The following is a 21,710-nucleotide window of genomic DNA, read 5'->3' as shown; positions in this document are numbered from 1 at the left end:
ATGGCCGAGAGGGCTTTCCCTCCCTCCCTCATATGATGAAAGAAATGAGGGAGAGAGAAAAGGAATAGAGAGGTGGGGGTAGAGATCCAGATGAAAGTGAATGGATGGATGGTCTAGAAAGAGGCATTCATCTGATTTGTCTCTTCCACCGTCTTTGGATTTGAAACGAGAAGCCGCGCATGTTACAATATCGTCATCACAAATGACTAGAAAACACCAGCGTACGATTGCTCCGAGCGAATTATCCACATTATTTACTGCTGGTTTGCAGGCTGAACCCCTCTCTCTGAGAGGAGCCTTTATACCACGCTTAGCCGATGGATGTCAGCTTTGGTGGACCTGCCAGGTCACCAAACCCATCCCAAGACCCCGCATTGGCACACCCGGATAACCGAACTCAACTGAGGGAGTTCAGCAAAAAAAATGAACAGGAAGAAAAGGTCCGATGGTGAACCGCTTAAGAAAAACTCATGGAAGAAGTGCATCCGTGTGCATGTGTGTGTGTGTGTGTGTGTGCACCCGCAGGATTGAAGTGTGTGGCTCCGGGATTGTAATTGCCTGTGTTTTAGGGGGATACGTTCTGAACTGAGGGGTCGTCAGTGTACCCGGAAACAAACTGAACTTTGAAGCCCCAGGTAGCCCTTCTACTGTTCACGTGAAAGAAAATCTGTACATTGGAGAGAGCGGTAGAAATTAAAAGTCACAAAAAGTCTTGAATCATGATAGTGTGGAATAATCTGAGAAATAGCAAAAGAGGAAAATTGTACACTGGAACTTTTCTATAGTTTGTAAAGTCTTTATTTGACCCCTGGTCTGAAGTGGTTTGACATACAAAACATCAGCAATGATACCCAGGACTATGGGAATAATAAAGAGAAAACCGTCTGTGATAGAAATGACAAACTATTTTTAAATACATATCATGAATTATTTAAAAAATATCTATTTCAAACATAATAAAATTGTTTCACTGAGGTTCAAATTAGTTTTCTTTCCGTAAATGGGAAAAGTTAACGCGCAAACATCATAATACGCATACTGGTAAGATCGTAGTATGGAAAATGGATATAGTAATAAAAAGGTATTTATTTTCTGTTGGAAGTAAATAGTCGGCGGTGCGAAGATGGAATGATTTTTAATGCTCTCTCTACTAAAAAGGTACATTAAATACTATGATGTCACCCGATGTCGCCGGCGTGGAGACTACAGGCCTTTATAAACTAGGAGTTACAAACCTGCCACGTTTACTAGGTAGACCAGGGGATCAATTGCAAGTCGCTTTGTGGGAATTGCCAGTTACACATCGTAATGAGGGTCTGCGGCCTGATAACCAGTTGTACTGCTTCATAGTTTGGCTGTAGTCTAGCCAGGATCTTTTGGTCTCCGGCATCGATCCTCAGCCCTCTTTTGAAAATCAGTCTCTCAGAAGACCTTATGCTCTAGGCAGTACAATACAAAATCACTGTATTGTCCCTTTAACTGCGTTAGTCATACAAAGTAATTGGGGAGGAGGGTTTGCGACCTCAGGAAACTCAAAGAGGTCAACACTACCACCCTGTCACCTCTGCACCGTGTATGCAAGTGCACAACAGACTATGTGCGCTCTAGGGCTCCAGTTCTCTCTGATCCATCCCTTATCGCCCCCCCCCCCCCCCACTCCCCACACACACAGACACAGAGACAGACAGACGCGCATACACACACACACACACACACACACACACACACACACACACACCCTTGTCTGCCGCCAGCCGAGTCCCCTGCGGCCTGGCGCAGCAAACAGATCGATACACCGGAGCTAGGCCGCATTAATATCTGTCGCTTCACCCCCACCGCCCCGGCGCCCGCTCAACTGCTTCAGCGCACACACACACACACGCACACGCAGATGCACGCACACACACACACACACACACACAAGCACCTAAATCACACAGACGCACACAAACACACATCACACCCGTACAGGCGGCGGAAATGGCCCCGAGCACCCGAGGGATCTGTCTAATTAAAAAAAAAGGGGGGGGGGGAGTAGATAGATTGAGGCAGAGAGAGAGGGAGGAGAGCGGAGGGAGGAGAGAGAGAGAAAGAGAGAGAGAGAGAGAGAGAGAGAGAGAGAGAGAGAGCAGGATGGATTTTTCTCTCATTAGAAGCCATGTCTCCTGGTATGGCCTGGCCTGGCTGATAATGATGAGGTCTCTTCTCCTATGAGGGCGAGACAGAAGCAGAGGAGCTATGAGAGGAAGAGGAAGAGGGATGAGCGAAGAAAGAGACGGAATGAAGCGAGCGTTAGAGGGCAGGGCGTAGAGGGAAAGGGCAGGCAGAGACAGGGGAGAAGATGTGATGGTGGTGGTGGTGGAGGTAGAAAAAGCTGTGCACCTGACATCATGTTGCCTCTTGCTTGCGATCGTACGCAAACACATGGGCGACTGTTTGTTTTGAACACATCGCACAGACCATAATTTTCACGGTGTTTTCTTGACTCTTTAATTTCCTGGTTCAACCTTTTGTATTTCCTCGTGACTTAAAAGTCCTTATCTTCGTTCCGAAGCGCGTGAAATGGATTTGAGCTCGGTAGGCTAATACGTTCACCTCCGTCAGAGTGTCAGTTTCGCATATATTTTTGCAGTACGCGCACTTATTTATGTGGGTGTAACATGGGGATTAGGAACGACTGAATCATTTCCAGTATTAATGTGGAATGCGCTGTGGGAAGTTTCAAAATAACATGTCGAACACTTTTATGATTCATATGGATATGTCACCTTCACAAAATAAACATCTTTCCCCCCCTGTGTTACTCCAAAACGTGCACTGTTCACTCTTGCGGCTAATATTCAATAGATTTCTGAATAATGCAACGTATAAAGGATGTGTGTGTCAAAAATGTTGCTTACTCATTCCTGTTTATAACTTGACGTGGAACCTGTCATCCGTATACTAACTTTACGTCCTTTCCACCCTCTCCCTTCTCCTATTTCTTGCCTTTGTCTTAAACTCAACCTCCCCCTTTCCCACTCCATCTTTTTTATCTCTCTGCATCTTCTATTCTTTTCTTGTTTACTCCCCTTTACTCCTTATGTAGACATACTGCGTGCTCGGCAAGAGGCTTTGGCTGCAGCGGTGAGGAGTCCAGTGGCCTTAGAAGCTCACCTGCCTACGGGAGCCAGCTCCTCCTCATCTAGCCAGAGACGCAAGCAGGGTCTACCCCAGCACCGGGACGCGCATTACACCGACAGGTGAGAAAGGAATAAAAGCGGAAACTGGAGCCCGATGCTGCCGTTGAACCGGCCGCTGCGCCTCGTTCGAAGGGGCGGCGTTATTTATCATTAATGAAGGCCACATCCTCTACATATACCGCATAAGATGTGGACTGGAATTCGAGAGAAAAAAAAAAAAAAGCCTATAAGCGGGAGAGCAACTAGCAGTTAATCATTCGTCAGCTTGCATCACTACACCATTTCGAAATTCTCTCCAAGCTGGCGTCCTTTTTATTCATGTCCAGCAAGAGGCGACTTAAATTTTGATTTTCCAAGTCTACATGGGTGCATGGTTGCATGTTTGTGAGTGTATGTGCATCTCCACATACATGGCTGAAGTAAGGATCCAATAACCTCTTGACTACCTCTGTGGAGCTGCAACGGCTGCATCCCCCGTCTCGTCCTCCCTCCTCTCCCCCCAGCGCTGGCCCCAGCGCCTCCCAAACAAAGCCGGGGGCAGCGGGAGTGGGCGGGTAATTGCTTGTCGATTATTTATGTGGCGCGGGGAGAGGCGGGGGATCGATAATGGGCCGGCGGTGCGGCAGCAGGGGGGGGAGGTTGTGTGTTTGTGAGAGAGACAGAGGAAGGGGGGGTGAGAGGAAGGGGTGGGGATATAAGCAGGAAGCGGAGCGGCCAGGCGCTGTGTGGTGCAGCTCTGGGAGGCTGTGGGGGTGTATATATTTTGTGTGTGCGCGCATACGTGTGCGCGTGTAAGAGTGTGTGTGTGTGTGTGTGTCATGGTAAGAAGGCACAGAATGTTCACGTGAATGTTTGTTTGTTCCATTTTTTTGTTGTTGTTGTTTTTGAAGCTGGCGGTCTACATGTGTGCTTGCTCATCTATGTAGATTGAATTTGGATTTGTTTGTATGAATCTGTCTGCTAATTTGTGTGTGCGCGTACATGTGTGCACGCGCATGTGTGTGTGTGTGTGTGTGTGTGTGTGTGTGTGGCCAGTAGTGTTGTGTGAGTGTGGTCAGTGAGCCACGGCTGTTCTCCGACAGCACACAGAGTAATTAGCCACACAGGACCGGGGAGAGTTAAATAGGCCTCCCACCCTCCGTTTCTCCTTCTCTCCCCCGTCTACTTCCTCCTTAACCCTTTCACTATCAACGTGTTTTTTGAAAGTACGACAAAAGAGAGGTTATTGGAGGAAATGTCTTTAAGTGCCTTTTCAATACACGCGCATTTGTCAAAGGAAGAGAAAAGCAGGTAGAGAAAAGCTAACTCAAAATCTGCTTCATGAAGCACCCGTAAACAAAACTATAGGGCAAAAATGATTTGCATTCCGCGCGCACAAAAGACTCGTGGTGGAAGAAGCTTCGAGGAGAATTCTGAATTGAATCATTTTTGCCAAATTAGGCCTCGGGCACAGCGGCTTCCTGCCAGAGTCGACGCCGACTCTCCGCGGGGGCCCGTGAAAGGACGCGGCCCCGGCCCTCAGACCTTCCCCGCGCATTTCGACGACATTTCCCGCACGAACCGAATCGACGACAGCGAGACCGACCTTATCGCCAACCTCGCTATACCGCTGCGGTGGAATGGAAGGGAAAACCCTGGTATCCAGGCCCCGGCGTCTTGCGGTCACACTTCCCAGAAGAGTGGAAGCTTTTAGTGGCAACACATTAATGCCTGCAGGGTTTGGAATGAGATGTTCAACAGTCTCACATGGGTGTAGTGTCCGCTTCCCGGCGGCCATGTTCAATTGGATTTTTCCAAATGGCCGCAACGCGCCCTCTCCCTCCGGAGTTACGGAAATTACGCGATCGTCGAAAATAATATCGGGATAATTGTCGAGCCGGAGTCGTAAAAATATATATGACGAAAAGTCACGGCCGAGCCGCGGAGTCAGAAACTGAGGCGCTCCCCCTCTAACTCTCTCCTTGGCTCACCTTTCCATCGACCCCTCATCATTGATTATCTGGGGCCCATTAGGGCCCATTGTTAAAAACAAATCATTAGGGCCGCTCGATGGGCTTAGAGCCTGGCGCTCCATTTGTCTGGCCTTAAATGGCACTAAGCTCACCAAGCATCTGCAAGGCAAATAGGGGAGGGATGGAGAAAATAAAGAAAAAAAAAAAAAGAGAGGGAGAGGAAGGAAGTGGGAAAACACGGGAGCTTAAAATGGGGATGAAGCGAGGGAGAGAAGAAGAGATGGCGAGGGGACGACGTGACGGAGAAAAGAGCGAGAGCGAGGGAGCGAGAGATGAACCAAAATAGGGAGCGGAGGAGATCGGAGAGTGTGTGAGATAAGGGAAGGGAGGAAGGGAGGAAGGGCGGCAGGCAGGCGGGCGGGCGAGCGAGCGAGGAGGGAGCCTCATCCATTTTAATGAGCTTCCTGTGTAAATGTGTTCCTGCGGAGAAGGAGCCGAAGGCGGCCGCGCGGCGCTCCTAATCCCCCCACGCTCCCGTCATTAAGGGCAGCCCTGTCACACATGCACACACACACACACACACACATGCACGCACACACACACATTCACACGCACTCCCACACACACACAGGCAAACACACACATGCATGCACACACACACATTCACACGCACTCCCACACACACACAGGCACACACACATGCATGCATGCACGCACACACATTCACACGCACACCCACACACACACAGACAGGCACGTACACACACACACACACACATACACACACGCACACACCCATCGCCTGGGTTGCTGGAGGACAGGAACGCTGTCGCCACTCTGACAGGTCGTCACACACGAATGAATTCCCCAGGAGCCCCTGGCCTCTCTGCCGGCGGAGGGAGGGAGAGGGGCGGGGAGGCGGGAGGGAGGGCTGGGGGTGGTGGAGGAGGGGATGGAGGGGGGGGGGCAAGAGAGAGAGAGAGAGAGAGAGAGTTCAGCGTGATTATGAGCCCACCTTGCGTTTGCGAATCACAGTATTTGCAAAAAAGGGGGAGAAAAAAAAAAGGTGAGTTTTTTTTTTTTTTTTTTTTTTCGCGTCGCCTTTTTATAGATTGTTAGTGGTTTGCAGACAAAACGCGCGGATTGGGATAAAAAGAAAAAGGAGGGGGGGGGGTTTAAAAAAAAAAAAAAAAAAACACCACAAAAAAAAACCTCACTCGCAGAGCAAAAAAAAAAAAAAAAAAAAAAAAAAAAAAAAACGTCTAATGTCTGCCACTCCTCCCTCAAAATTGCCTCCTCTAAAAAGGAGAAAGAGACGGCGGGGATGGAGGTCGGGAGAGGAGTGTCAGACGCACTCGCCCCCCCCTCGCTTCTCCCCCCCCCCCTTCCGTCTCTTTCCCTCCCCGTGATTAAGCCTAATTATGGCGGCGCAGACGCCTGGCAGCCCCAGTCATGCAGCTTTAATTGACCGTTATTCATCTGCGGGCTGACGCTGAGGCGGGGGTGGGCGGCGCGAAGCGGGCGGAGGTTGTGGGGGGGGGGGGGGGGGGGGGAGAGAGAGGGGTGGGGGGGTGGAAGAAAGAGCCGGGGATACGGGAAGAGGGGGTGGTGGGGAAGGGGCCATGCGGGAGCCGCGGTTGGGGGTGGGGGTCTTGCGGGAGCCGTGGCTGTACGTCACAAGGCTAATTGCTAGCCCCGGGGGATTAAGCCAGGTGATTACACACTGGCCAGTGTAATTACATAAGAGGCGGCTAGCAGGGCTCCGGGCTTGCGGCGCCGGGGTCACGCGCCACAGCCTTCACCCAAGATTAATTGGAACTGCCACTGGAGTGCAAGGCACCGCCGGAGAGAGCGGTTATACGATTAGCATTAACATTTCAGCGGCGGAGGCGATCGATGAATGGTTTTCACCCCCCCCCCCCCACACACACACACACACACCCCCCTTCCCCGTGCACGCACACACGGACGCAACCCCCACCCCTTGACACGCACAGACATGCGCGCACCTCCGAGCGCCAGCCCCCGACCCCTCCGCCCTCACCTCCCAGTTCCTGCATGCAGGCCCCCCCCCCCCCAGTCCTCCCTCCGGCCCCCCTGTTGCCTCACCGTCTCAGTGAAGTGGGAGACATGCAGGCGGCTGGCTAATTTGAACGCAGTTGCGAAACAATATTTGCGGTTGTTTTCCGCGCGCCGCTGAAGGTTTTAACCGTCGTCGGTCCCCGGCTCGCGCCCGCGGTCGTCTGGCACGCGCACGTACGCCCGCAGCCGACGTCCGCCGCGACACGGGCGACTTCCGGGAGAGACGCGGGTATGAGGCCGAGGGGAGGCCGGAGGTCTGGGAAGGCCCGACGAGGAACAATAACAAGCGAGCTCGACGTCTCCAAACTAAAGTCGAACAAAATCCATCACATTTGTAACAGCGCTGCACGGCGCCGGCTCTTTGTCACGGATTTTGGCACGATCGGCCGTTCCGGCCTAGACGCTTCACTTCTATGTCCTCAGATCAGTGGCGATGTGCAAATAACTCTAAGAAAATGATAAAAGGGAGAAAAATAAATAAAACAAGTGTTCCCGGGAAAGGGTAAAAAAAAAAAAAAAGAGAGTAACCGAAAGAAATGTAAAGAGGAAGGACAAGACAGGGGGTAAAGCGGCGGGGTGAGATGAAGTGATAAAGAGGGCAGAGGAGAAAACTACACACAGACCGAGCAGAAAGGGTAGAAAAGGAAAGAAGTGAACGAGACAGATTTTTTCAAAGGTCATAGAGAAGTGTACAGAGGGACGTAAAGAACAGAAAAAAGATGGGTTAGACAGAACAAGAGACGGGGGAGAGGGAAAAAGGTGAGAGGCGCCTTTCCCCCTCGAGAAGGACAAAAGAAGCCAATAATGGAGAGGCCTTTTCAGAAGTTGAGGTTGCAGGACGCTCTATCTTTTCACCAGCCTCAATGCAGGCAGAGAGCGAGAGGGAGGGAAACAGGCAGAAGGGCGTAAAAAGGGGAGAGAAGAGAGGAGGGATGAGTGTTAATTAGAAGGTCCTTCAGCCCGTGGCCCCGGTCAAGACGCAGGGGCCGCCCCAGCTGTCGGAGCATGACACACTGGCATTGTGCATTCAGCCCTCATTATGTGCGGGGCTCTTGAGTTGTGTGTGTGTGTATGCGTGCGTGCCTCCATGTGTGTGTGTGTGTGTGCACGCGTGCTCGTGCGTGTGTGTGTTTGTGTGGCGGCGGAGGGAGGGAAGGCTGCAGTCCAGGGTACAGCAATGGCCAGCGGTGCCTGCTGCAGCGTGACAAGACTGATGAGGCACTGGGGCGACACAGGGGCCTCTGGAGCACCACTGATAAAAATACACAGCGTATATTGGTGCGGCGGCGTACACACACACACACTCTAATGTACGCACAAACACGCGCTCGTTCTGAGAAGACGACGAGACGTACGGGAAAGAAGTCGAAACTATCCTCCCGACGGTGAATTATTAACGTTCGTGACGTTTTGATGTATTCGTTTTCGATTCATAACAACTCATGTGGTCTTTTGTTTTTGTATTTGTGTTGGCAGGGAACTGTCCAATCCTCCGCCCTTACTTTCACCAACCGCCCCTCACATCGCCTTAGGACCTCACCTGCGACCTCCTTTTCTCGGCATGCCCGCCGCTCTCTGCCAGGCCCCCGGTGAGTCATCAATAATGCTAAGTGGATTGTACCGGCGCCCATAATTGTTGGTGGGCATAAAGTAGACATCAGAACTAGTCTGTGCTCCTCACGATATACGCTGTTTAACCCTCATATTATGTTAAGGGTCAATTTGACCCATTGGGTCAATGGGTGAAATGGGTCAAATTGACCCTTAACATAATATGAGGGTTAAACGTCACTTTCCCCATGACCGCGCCGACACGAGGCCTGCGCCGTAAACGGAACCGAACTTTGTTTTAAAAATCGACGGTTTGTCCGATATCCCCGTAAGACCATTAGATCGGCTCGGAGCTTCTCAATATATAGGACGTATCAAACTAATACGACGGAACTGCAATTGTACGTTGGTTTTGTTTTACAGGTTTGGAAGGCGCACATGCTGTTGGTTTGCTTTTTTAAAGTCTTTTGTTTTTCGGTTTTGTTTTAATGACAGGTTACGGTTTCCTCCAACCCGCTCAAGCCGAGATCTTCGCCCGGCAACAGGAGATGTTGAGGAAGCAGAATCTGGCAAGGTGCGTGCGGTGTAACCGTGCCGTTATGACATCCGTGTGCGACGGGGAACGTGACGAAAGCTAGGAGCTCGGTTAACTGCCGTGGTTTTCGTCGTGGAAGAGCATGAAAACCTGTGACATTGTAAAAACTCATCAACTTCCTGTGTGTTTCGCCGCCTCAGACTTGAGATGTCAGCTGAGCTACTGAGGCAGAAGGAGTTGGAAAATCTGCACCAGCGACAGCAGCAGCAGCAACGTCTGATCGGGTCCGAGCCTTTGGGGACCGTCCCTCCCGGGCTGCCCTCGGATCACCCGGCCCTGCGCAGCCTCCACGACATCCCCGAGGGTCATCCGCTCCGCGAAGAACTGGCCCGCCGCTCGAACGCGATGCTCGTGCTTCGTCACGGAGCCGCCACGCCTCTGCTGACCCTCAGCAACCAGCAACAACAACCGGGGACGCCGGCCAAAGACATACCCAAGGACTCCCAGCCGCAGAGCTCCGCGACCGGGCCTCAAGCCGATTCTAGGACGGGCCACCGCAGCAGAGGTCCCCCGACGCAACTTCGCACCGGCGATCACTCGAAAGCCAGAGAGGACCGAAGGCGAGAGGGACAAAGGGAGGTACACGAGGAGGAGACGAAGGACTCGGACAGTGAAAGCGAAATGTGCGAGGAGAGGCCGGAAGTCGTCGGCTCAAAGTCCAACAGTAAACCCAGGGACAGGGAGAGGGAGCGGGGCAAAGAGACGTGCGGTAAGGGGGAGAGCGACGCTTCCAAGGAGGCGGCGGAGAGCTCGGACAGGTCGAGCGCGCCGTGTAGCTCCGCGGACACGGATTCGCCCGGTCGCCATCTCTTCACGTCCGGACTAGGAAAATCCGAGGTCAAGTACCACCTGCCGCCGGGGTTCCTACCGCCGCTGCCGGCTCTTCCTGGCCAGTCGCTGCCCTTTGGATTCCCCTACACCAACCCCTACTTTCACATGGGTGAGAGACTCAGACACACAAACACACCAGTGGAAGGATAAAAGCTGACATGTGAAACCCATTAGCGTCATATTGTGCTCACGTCTCTTGTGCGGAGACCTTTCCCCGTTAGGGCCCTCGCACGTGACCCCACAATCGCCCTCGTGCACGCCACCGACTGCACGGCCACGCGGTGGCGGCGGGGTTGTACACATGATTATCAGTATACACACAAACAAACAGAAAAACAGACACACGCGCTCACACACACACGCATACATACACACGCAGGCACACCACGTCTTTATTTGTAGCGGATTAAGGTGACTGACGTTATTATTGAAAAAAACAAAGCTTTCGACACCTCCTCCATTAATGTGTAACGTACAAAGCGGTGTAAAGTAGTTATAGTTCTAAACATCAGATGCGTATCTGTCGTAGTCAACAAATTAACATCCCCGATTCTCCGCGCACTCCCTCTCCCGCATTTAAGATTTCTGGCGCAAGATGTCTCGGTTTAGTTTCCGCATCTTCCCGCCGAATGTCGGACCGGGAACGTTTCTGAAATACTTGCGGTGTCGCAAATCACGCTCGTCGGCCCGTCTCCTAGATCCCAAATGTCACAGAGTTCGGAAATACCGTCGCTTTCGTCGATCGCTCCGGCGGACATGGAACCGGTATATGAATTAATTCTGTTATTTACATTCATTCCCATTCGAGCTCGCGATTTAAATGAAGAAGCAAGGAAGGAAATATTATGACGGGAGGGACGGGGCTTTGGAATCAATACACAATGATTAGACGATCAAATAAAAGTAAACGCAAGTGGCCATGAAAAACTTGCTCATTCGATTTGCTTCCAGGCAGGTTCTGCATCTCCGTTTTGCATTCAGCTCCGCTGGGAAACTTGACATTTCTTCTTGTTTTTTGACACTCAACAAATTATAGAAAAATTATAACACACCTGAACAGTTCATTTTGGACCCGCTTGGATTTCCCACCCGCATCCACGTCTTAACGTCGCTGTTTTTTTTTTTTTTACGATCCTGCTCAACTCATCTTGACAATCACGTCCGACATGCCTAAATGAAATACGCCCCATTTTTTTTCGCCCTGAGCAAAGCAACCCGAAATAACGTCCGTGCGCATCTATGACTGCAGCTCCGGGGGGGGGGTTCGCATCCCCTAAAACAGCAGCGAGATCCTGGGTCTCAATAGCGGCTTTGTCCTCGGTGTTTATATTGAGACACCATTTTCACCCACTGCTGCTCTCTCAGGCACTATGGGAGGTCTTTTCACGGATGGGGAGGACTCTGCCTCAGCAAACTCTGTGGAGGACATCAGCAAGTGGAGTGTGGAGGACGTGTGTCGTTTCATAAGCAGCTTGGCCGGATGTGCTGAATACACACAGGTGAGAATCTGCGTAGAGCAAGAAGAGAGAGAGAGAAGGAGAGAGAGAGACGGAGGCGATGGAGGCGATGGAGGCGAGGGGGCAGGCTGATACCGACCAGAGACTAGTGACCAATATAAACCTCCTACTGCAGTGTTTTCATCTCTTTATGCTCAAGTAGAAGCACCAAACAAAAGGAGAGATCGTGCGCCGGTGCACGTTTGTGAGTCTGAAGTCGTTTCCGCAGCCGCCGCCGCCTGATTGGCTTCGTGCGTGCGTGAGCGTGTGTGTGTGTGTGTGTGCGTCTGAGTGTCTGAAGTGACTGTAGGTGTACGTGCGCCTGCCGCTTAACAGAAGACGCTTTTTTTTTTTTTTACCTATCCAAAAAGTTGTTGATTTTTTTTTTTTTTTTCTCACAGGAGCAGTTCATATTTTTAAACCCCCCGTGTCGTAATGAATGGAAATAGGTTGATTCTAACTCTGACAGAAGGAGATTCTTAGCTGATGTTCCACCGACGGTTCCCTCTACTATGTTTCTTATAGGAAAAATAATCAAGTTCAACCGAAGCTGTAAAGCTTTCAACAGTCTGATTTAGCTAAATCTAGCGAGTCGTAAATTTTTCGGGTTAATCTCTTATCTTTGGCTTGATTTTAGAAATAATAATCATCGAAAAAAAAAATAACCTCCGACACATTATTCTTCTACCGCATTCGTATAAATGACAGATAGGATCTTCTGGCGTCTCGGCCCTTTCCTGTGAGAGCTCGAGATTCCGGAATCGAACGTTTTGGGCCTTTTTTTTTTTGCTCGTTTTCGCTGGACGGAATGAACGGACGTGCTGGTCGCTGGGCCGAGTGGCGTGCGTGCATATGCGTGCGTGCGTGCGTGCGTGTGTGTATAAGGCGGTGGCTGAAGCGGCTGTGGCAGGGGCTGAAGCGGCTGTGTCTCCGCCAGGTGTTTCGGGAGCAGGCCATTGATGGAGTGACATTACCGCTGCTCACTGAGGAGCACCTCCTCAACAACATGGGATTAAGGCTGGGGCCCGCGCTCAAGATACGCTCTCAGGTATAACCAACCAGAGACCCGCGTGCGTCGGAGTGCCATCAAGTGGCCCTGGGTTTGAATGTGCGTGTCTGTCCGTAGGTCCGAGAGAAACCGATAGCGTAGAGTAGCTAATTCCCGTAAAGTAGCCTGCCCCGATGACCGCAGCCTCCTTCTTCCGCTCTCTCTCGCTCTTTAAATGACAGTAAACAACATTACTGCCTTCAACAGCACTCGGATGCACTGAGTCACATCTACTCCTCTCATCCACTCAGGTGGCACGACGCGTTGGCAGGCTTTTCTACATGACCGGATTCCCGCTGGCGTTCCCATTTCCGCCTTCTGCCGCCCTGCGCCTCACAGAGCGGGATAGAGATCCCCTGACCATGCCAACTGACACTCCTCTGCCCCTTTCTCTGTCCCTGCTTCACAGACCCACCTCCACCAGCAGCAGCTCCTCTCCGTATAGCGGGCCCAACCCGGGTTGCTCCTCCCCTAAGCAAGAGAACGGTAATGGATCCACAGTGGTGGGAAGATAAGAGAATAGAACGCTCTCGTATACGAGGACGCGCAGGAAGGAGGCGAACGCGACGGCCTCGTGTTGAGCGGAGAAAGCCGAGCGAGGGGGCAGGGGGCGAGAGATCCGACTCCCAGGTTGCATTTACCAGACGCGGTCATAAAAACCGGATCCTTTAAACTCAAATTTATGGGAAAATATTACGCAGGAGTGAAACGCAGCCGGACGACACGGCTTGTATTGCGCGGACGTATCAGCTCCCGAGTTCCGCCGCCGTGTCAGTAGCCAAGCAGAATCCAAAGAAACTAGGTTTGGAGACACATGAGGCGATAGAGGACTACAGAAAAAAAAAAGAGGAGACAGCTGGTCACAGACAGCATGCCAAAAGAAAGGAGCAAAGCCCTGCCACAAATGCGACATTCTCACAAGTCAGACAGTCAGACGCTAGCGGAAATTCTTCCTTCCTTCCTGGGCTGGAGGGATCTCTGCTCCCTCACTTTCTTTCTCTTGTCTCCGTCTCTCCGACTGCTCTCGCCACAAGCCCTGCAGAACCCAGGAATTAAAAAGATGCCCCCCCCCCCCCCCACCGCCGCCGCCGCCGCCGCCTCCCTTCCCCTCCCCCCGCCACCACCCTCTCTTTCCCTTCCTCTCTCCACTCCCTTCCATTCTCGCCGGCTTCCTGAGGACAAGCGGCCATTGGCAGAGCTGTCTTCTCCGAGGCCGGAGTTGGAATCGCACGGCGAGCAGCTTCCATCTCATCACTGCAACTATGCATTCCACTGTCCCGATACCAAAGATGACCGGATGTAGAATTGGAACCACGTTTCACGACGAGTCTGCTTCTTTTTACATAACTGGTCCCAGAGAAAGACTGGTTCAACAGGGGAATGCTAGGCTAGTGCCTCACTCGATGGACTGTTCTAAGTGACAAAAAGGTGTCCTTTTCCCGACATACGCGGACTTCAAAATGTTGCCGGAATAGTAACGCCTCAATAGCGACTTTGACGTGTACGGCTTTTTCGTCATTGTACACTTGTGTTGACTACTGTGGGAGGTTAAAAGAAAAAGAAAAAAAAAAAAAAAAAGAAAAAAAAAAAGAAAACATGCAAAATTGTACAAAGTCATGCTTAAGATGAAAATATCCTGAAGGTTACATACGTGGTACTTTTAAATTTTTCGTTAAATGTAGATGCACGAGTAAGGTTTTCTTTACTGAAAAATGTGACTTGCTGAACTTTGGTGGTACTTTTGTTGATACATTTTTTTTTTTTTTTTTGTTTGTTTTTATTTGGGGTTCTGCCATTTTTTTTAAGTGTAATATTAAAAGACACTCCAATCTTAAATGCTACTTCAGCATATAAATATGAGGAAAAGATATTTATAGGACTTTTGATGTAGTAGATAAAGCAGATTATGAAATGTATTATAATTAGCCCTTGAGATGGATTCCAAAGATACTTTTACTTTTTCTCTTGGTTGCAGGGAAAAGAAAGGCACAAAGCTCTTAATGCAAATGTTTGAATTTGTTAAGGATTTTTTTTTTAAAACTACGCAAGCAATTAATTAAAAATGGTCTAGATTTCCCTTCAAAGGTTTTGTTTTCATCCTATTTTTCTATTCACCACATAGGTGAAATAAATCCTAAAGAAATTCATCTGCTCTCCTTTCTTGTGTGTGTGTGTTTTTTTTTTTTTTTTCTATGTTGTCAGACAATGTATTGATGTCCTTTCCTCCCCAGGTGTTTGCGGTTGTTCTGTTAGAATGTGCATAAGGAAAATATGATCTTTGGGCGTGTGTGCAAGTGCGCGAGCGCATGCATGTGTGTGTGTGTGTTTGTTGAGTGTGGGTGTGTTTGTGAGGGGGAGGTGACCCTTCGGGGGGCAGAGTTCAGGTCAACACCAGCTGTCAAGAGTGTGAGGTTCAGCTGCAGGCCAGCGCCGCCCCTGCCTGTGGGGATAAACCTGACCCTCCTCCTCACGCAGGACCAGATCCAATAAGAGCCCCCCCAACTCACACTTACCTTCCACCTTCAAAGAGCTGACAGTCACGCGGTGCACTCCACCCACCGCACGGGGACTTCCCTTTGCTTCAGGCGGGGCCTGCGCACCGCCGAGTTCCGGAGAGACTGGAAACAACTTTGGAGGAAGTGATGCCGTAAAACAGTTCCTCTAACCCTCTTCTGCAGCACTTTGAGCCTCCTCCGCTTTCCGTTTCCCCCCCCGACCGAGGCCAGCATCTCTCTCAGGTGTTGAATTGGGGGAAAGGTACATGGGTGCACTTACTTAGTAAAATCCCTAGTTTTCTATAACTGGGATACATTTGCATCCGAGTAGCCGGTGTAATTTTCATTTGAAATTACATGGAAAACAATCACAAGGTGACTAAACGACCATTGTATCTTCAACTCACATCTCATATAGGCATGCAAGTGTTCACCCTCTCATTTAGAGACGTATCTCACGTTCACGCATCATATAATCAAACAGCCATCCACTACTTCTTTAACACGTCATAGAGACATATACAGCGATTCACACCTCATATGGACACAAATCCCCCTATAGATGTTGTTCAACCATTCACTCTCATTCACACATCATTCCCTCAACCAATCATTCCCTCATTAACATGTCATAAGGAGACATACTACCATCCACTTTCTTATTGACATATTTGTGGGCTAAAATTAACCTAATGGTTAGTTTTGGACTGGGAGGAAACATGCAAACGTCACACAGAAAAGCCGGCCCACTGTGAGAATCAAACCAGGAGCCTTCTTGCATTAAGAAGCGCTAACCCCTGCACCGCCATCTCACAGATATTTCCATTAACATTATCATTTTCTAAGACATAATTTAGTTACTTAAGTCACAAGATTTCTGCATTTTTTTGTAAATATTGTGATTCATATTTATTTTAGTTGCAACTGCGGTCCCCTAACTCTTATTATCTAAATTAACTTAGTGGAATGATATCAACCACAAGAGGCTTTTTCCACAGAGCAGGTTGAGTCCTCCATTGTTTTGTTTTTTTTTCACAACACAACAAAACAATTCCTCCATTGTGAGGAAGCACATGGTCGGAGAAGGAGAACCTCCCTTTTTGACATGAGGAGGAAATCTTGAGCAGGTCAGACTGGGAGGCCATCTGCTTCTACCGGTCAGGAAAGGCACTAAATTTTGGCTTGGAATTTTCAGCACACAAATCTGGTGCGGGTTAAAAAGAGGATGTTTGTGGAGGAAGTGAGAAAAGTCAGTGAAACGCCAGTTCTCCGCATTAAAAGGTCACGGTAATGACAGCCGTCACAACATGGAAGGATGTGACATTACAAAAATAAGTCTTCTAACTCCCGGTAGAACATGTTCTTGTCTTTCTGGTTAATCTCGTCAATGTATATATATCGTTTTTTTTTGGCAGTAATCTGCTAATTCTCAAAGGATCAGATCATAGTGCAGACAGTACGCTATATTTCACATCTGTCTACCGGTGCTGCAGAGCAAACCTACAGAAGTTTTGCAGAATGGACAAAAACTAATATGATATTCAAGTACTCATCTTTTCAGGAAAAGTTCACATCAGACACACATAAAAAAAAAAAAAAGCGTCCCCTGCAGGAATTAAACAGGTAAGTTTCCTTTTATTGGAGTGTTTTAAAATCCCCAGGAGCATCCCCGGTACCTTTATTAGCTCAGTCTTAACGTCACCCCCGAACCCCCCAAATTTCCCAGGTCATTTTCCAGCGACTGCTTCCGAAGCCGCCGCGCATTTTCTGCTCAAATCCTCAAAAGGTTGGGTATTTTCTAACGGGGTTTTATGTGGTCTTTTTAATTTTCACCAAACCAATTGCTGCATAAACTCTGGATAATTCACGGAGCCTTTTTTATGTTTTGTCGATTATTCTGTTATAATTTGCTCATTTTGAAAGTTGACCGTTACATTATGCGACCCACGTGGTTTCGGAAACAATGAAAAGAAGAGCTAGTTTACAGAGGAGGATTTCGGTTATAATTTCAAATAAGGAATAAATTGAATGCAATTGATGAAGACCGATCCACATCAGAAAAAGTAGACGCCTGTATGCGGTTAAATTATGGATGACAATTACTATATTCATGAGTAAATAAAATATTAAAGATCAACGTATTCCAGTCGCACAACGCTTGCCCGAGTACAAACTGCCACATGATTTCTTTTTGTTTTCAGGGTAAATAAATTCGACATGGGTTGTATCATTAAAATATACCGTATATTTATCTATGTCTGTGTTCACGCAAATTGTGTTGAAATCGGGAATTCTTCCCGAACGACTTTATGCGGTATGAGAACAATCTTAATCTTGATAAGAAAGCACTTAAAAGTGAGGATTTTCCAAACTTTGAAGACTTAGAACCCTGAAGTTGCAGTGGGAAAGCTGTGTCTGAGCATGTGGGTACACAGACAGAAGACAGTGGTCTGGGGTGGGGAGGGGCTGGTGGCGGCGGCGAGGGGGGGGGGGGGGGCGCGAGTGTGGAGTTGGCAGAGAAACAGGCCAGCCTGTGTTGCTGCTCTACCACCTGGGCAGAGAATCTTGGCACGGCATCAGACGCCACCCTGCCAGACTGGCACGGCACTGCAGCCTCGGGGCTCAACACCCGCCTCCTCTTGGCCGGGCCGGCCTGGCTCGGCCCGGTTCACCGAGGCTCATAGCCCTCTCCAAATAGCCTGCGCTCGGAAAGCCCGGGGGTCCCGGTGGGGATGCACGTGTACGGAGCCTAGCAACAGGCGAGCGCACGCTTCAATTAAATTTGTATAACATTCTTTTAGGTCCGCCCCCCCCCCCCCCGAAAATAAAGTCGAGAGAACGCAACCTCGAATCTTTTAAACTGTCTTTTAGTTTAATTGCGTTGAAAAATACCATCGAAACGTGATCGTGCGGTACGATCTTATCGGAAGTTTATGTCGGGGGGCGAAAACATTCGGGCAGGCACGTCTCAGTCGTCGTCGGACAGCTCCAGGTCTTCCACCAGGTCCTCTTCTCCCTCCACCAGCTCCGTCAGTGTGGAAGACGGCAGCGGCCGAGGGACCTTTGAGGCCTTTTCTTCCTCCTCCTCCTCCTCTTCGTTCCCCCCGTCGTCATCTGGAACACAGAAAGGGGACACTTTGCGTTCAGCAGCTAGTAATTTGAGTGAAGAAATTACTAATTCATGAACGCAAATTACTAAGTTGCGGGAGTGCGGCGCGTATGAAGTTACGGGGTCGCCGTTGCCCGTCTGGGGAATTCAGGAACACCCAGAATACGGCGGCTAGGTTTTAGCATCAAGGTGCCGGAATGAATCTTTTCAAGGCATCGTAAGTTCCGACAAAACGCAGCTGCGTCGGGAGATCAATCGGTCTGATAAAGGAAGGGTGCGGCGGCCGGTCAAAATGGGGCGGTGATGAAAACAAAAAAAAAAAAAACGAAACAGAACAGAAAATAATATAAACTGATTTTCACTTTGTATACTTCCTAGTATCTACTTCGCAATGTAAAATCACCTGCAAGACACAGGTCTATTGAACTCGTGTTGGCCTCAGACAGGACGAGAAATTTCACGTGCATTTAACACACGAGGGGCCGTCTGGCGGTGCAGTGGTTAGCACTTCCGCTTCACAGCAAGAAGGTCCCTGGTATGACGGGGGGGGGAAGAAGGGGGGTTTGCACATTCGCCACGTGCGCCTGGGTTTCCTCCGTGTTTCCTCCTGCAGTCCGAAAGCGTGCGGCAGGTCCGTCGGAGACCCGAACTCGCCCAGATTCGTGTACAGGTGAATTTCTCTATCTTTACATGACGTGTGAATGAGAGAGTGAATGGTTTCGTCTCCGTACGTGGCCCTGCGATTAACGGGCGTCCGGGTCTGCGGTGAGCCTCGCCTCTCACCCGAGGACAGCTGGGACCGGCTCCGGCGACCCCTCCCCCGCGACCCCGACTGCGGGATAAGCGGTATGGATAATGAATGAATGAACAAACACATGTCGGGGGGCCTCTAGATGCAACTGCGGGGAAAAAAAAAAAAAACAAAAAACCAACATCGCGGCTCACATCGGGCCACGAAGCAGATCATTTCAGTAATTGAAAATAAACTGCTTATTACTTCTCCTGATATATTTGAGGTGTTTGTGTTTCCCCGAGCTACTTTTTGGTTGTTTTTCTGGCGGATATGAGGCGAGTCGCTGTTTACTTGGGACACCTTTTCTTGATCTTTTGATGATATACAGACTGTTGTTCAGTTTAAAATGAAGAAAGACAGAATATATGTACACACACACACACACACACACAGATACTCTACTCTTGCAGCTCCGGCTTCGACTGCCTCACCCACACGCCCGTCCCACCTGGATGTGTGTGTGTGTATGGCAGGTGCAAGCTGGGACAGCACCGGGGTTCAAGAAGGCGAGTTTGACAAGTTAACGAAGGAAGTAATTCCACTTGAGGCATAACGTTTGATGAGGACGCCGCCGCCGCCGCCGCCTACAACCAGCCCGACACAACTACAGCTAATTAACGCGGCGGAATGTGGACGCGGCGGCGCATAAAACAAATCTAAACACATTTAGATACTCGAAAGCTGCGGGGAGGACTCCGCCGGAGTCGCCGGATAAGATTCTCCCCGGACATTTATTTTCCGACCAACCTGAGTCTCCGTCATCACTCATGTCAGACAGGCCGTCGAGATCCTCATCGTCTGACCCCCGGCTGCCCTTCTTATCTGCGGTGAGACACAGAGAGGATTATGCGGCGCTCGGCTGCGTTTGTTCTCGGCGTTTCCTTATGCAGAGATTCTCGGGTTGTGCGCGGCGGCGCCACCGCCGACGTCTGAGGACTTTGGAGACACCTATATGTGGGCCAGGCATCAGAGGCTGGAAGTGTCTATTTCCTCCTGAGATGGGAGCTGGGAGTCGATTACAGACGCCGCCGCCGCTGCCGCCGCCGCCGCCGCTGCACAAACACCCATGACAGTTTACTACTGGCAATTTCAGACATTTTATGCTCACGGCCTAAATATAGCAAATGGAGATAGCAGGCAGGTTTTCGCTGCTACGGTGATGAGTCCTGTGCGTGTGTTGCTGTGCGCCGATGCACGTTGGGGGAGAACTTGGGAGTTTAAAATTGTGAGGTGGTTGTGGTGGTGTGTGCGTGTGTGTGTGTGTGTGTGTGTGTGTTGTCTAGCCAAAAGGGACAACTGGGGTCCACAGGCTTTGAAGTTGAGGTGTGATGAGAGGCTGGCGGCGTAGAGGAGAGAGAAGCAAAACAGAGCCATTTCCTCTTGTCTGCTACACAGCACGCTTGCTCAGAAGCATGCATGCGTATGTGTGTGTGTGTGTGTGTACACAAACGCACGCACATGGTTTTATACCATAAGGGAACACACATACAAACACAAAATGAAGAGAAAATATCAGGTATATGTCTCGCTCCCTAAATTTAAGAGGATAAACACACCCTCAGTTCCCCTCCTCTTTGTTGATTGCACAGATTCCAGAGTTACCGTTAAAGGTTGCCCCCGAATGACCTGAGAGACTTATTACTCCCACACACGTACACACATCCATCTAAATCATCAGGCCCCGCCATTCACAGCCCCCCCGCCCGGTTTCCGGGAGTGTGTGAGACCACAAAGAGCTTTGGTGCGCTGCCCGAAAGCTTTTGGCTCTTTAAGACTGGACGACGTGGTGGCGGTGGTGGGTGTGCGTTCGTGCGCTATCATCTCAATGTGTGTATGCACGTGTTGTGAGGACATGCGGGGGTTGGGGGGGGGGGGAGGGCGGCGGCGGCGGCGGCAGTGGCGGCGGCGCGGCGGTTGACGCCAACGGAGGCAGGGAAAAAAAAAAAAAAAAAAAGAGAGAGAGAGAGAGAGAGAGCTAGAATGAAAGAGAGAGAGGAGAGGGAGCGGTCATCTCGAGCTGTTCCACTGGGCTGGTTTGAATTAGGAACTCCCGCTGGGATCCAAGCCTGGACTTCCTGTCGAGGAAGGGTGGGGGGCAGTTTGTGTGCGTGTGTGTGTGTGTGTGTGCGCATGTGTTCAGTGTGGAGGACAGATGAATGGGGGGGGGAGGAAGGGAGGAGGGCGACGGGGGATTGGGAGGCGGAGGCCCGCCGCTTGCCGGCAGCTGCCCATCCGCTTGTTGGGACTCTCCCGACAATGAAGTCCAGATGCATTAAACAAAAAAAAAAAATCCCCTGCCGCCTACTCTTTTCCTCTGTGGCGGAGGGCTTTTTTTTTCCGTTTCTTTTTTTTTTTCTTCTGTTTTTGGACCTTGTCCAAGCCCAAAACTGAAAAGCAAGGTTGCAGCTGCTCGTGACCTACTGGCAACCCCAAACAGGACAAGACTCAAAACAGCAAAGGAACTAGATGGTTCCTGTGGCCCGGGAAAGAACGGAACTCTCAAATGACGGGATTTCTTTTTGTCCGTTTTCTTGAGTTTGATTTGAGGTTTATGTTTCGTTCGCCCGCCGTATATC

The 21,710-nt window shown here is 50.1% G+C and overlaps 2 protein-coding genes across 3 annotated transcripts in view; one reads left to right on the top strand and one right to left on the bottom strand.

The window, feature by feature from the left end:
* The window catches only part of samd11 (sterile alpha motif domain containing 11), a 50,782-nt gene extending 35,902 nt beyond the window's left edge, over positions 1–14,880 (top strand). The window contains exons 7-13 of one of the 2 annotated variants that reach the window (XM_086141101.1): positions 3,089–3,242; positions 8,693–8,805; positions 9,263–9,341; positions 9,503–10,302; positions 11,559–11,692; positions 12,627–12,737; positions 12,989–14,880. In XM_086141101.1, coding sequence (XP_085997227.1) covers positions 3,089–3,242; positions 8,693–8,805; positions 9,263–9,341; positions 9,503–10,302; positions 11,559–11,692; positions 12,627–12,737; positions 12,989–13,252 — 1,655 coding nt within the window. In that variant the 3' untranslated portion in view covers positions 13,253–14,880. The remainder of the gene's footprint in view (positions 1–3,088; positions 3,243–8,692; positions 8,806–9,262; positions 9,342–9,502; positions 10,303–11,558; positions 11,693–12,626; positions 12,738–12,988) is intronic. The other variant, XM_086141104.1, reaches the window with a different exon arrangement.
* noc2l (NOC2-like nucleolar associated transcriptional repressor) overlaps positions 13,340–21,710 on the bottom strand; it is a 28,157-nt gene continuing 19,786 nt past the window's right edge. Inside the window, exons 17-18 of the mRNA XM_086141109.1 lie at positions 19,882–19,956; positions 13,340–18,346 (exon numbers count right to left, since the gene is read on the bottom strand). Of these exons, the coding sequence (XP_085997235.1) occupies positions 18,201–18,346; positions 19,882–19,956 (221 nt within the window). The 3' untranslated portion in view covers positions 13,340–18,200. The remainder of the gene's footprint in view (positions 18,347–19,881; positions 19,957–21,710) is intronic.

This window comes from Fistularia commersonii, chromosome 34 (assembly GCF_037954325.1).
Source record: "Fistularia commersonii isolate RoL2024-O1a breed Wild chromosome 34, RoL_Fcom_v1.0, whole genome shotgun sequence".
In the NCBI taxonomy this organism is placed as follows: domain Eukaryota; kingdom Metazoa; phylum Chordata; class Actinopteri; order Syngnathiformes; family Fistulariidae; genus Fistularia; species Fistularia commersonii.
The sequence above is the reverse complement of the archived record's forward strand: the minus strand, read 5'-3'. Positions and strand labels throughout refer to the sequence as shown.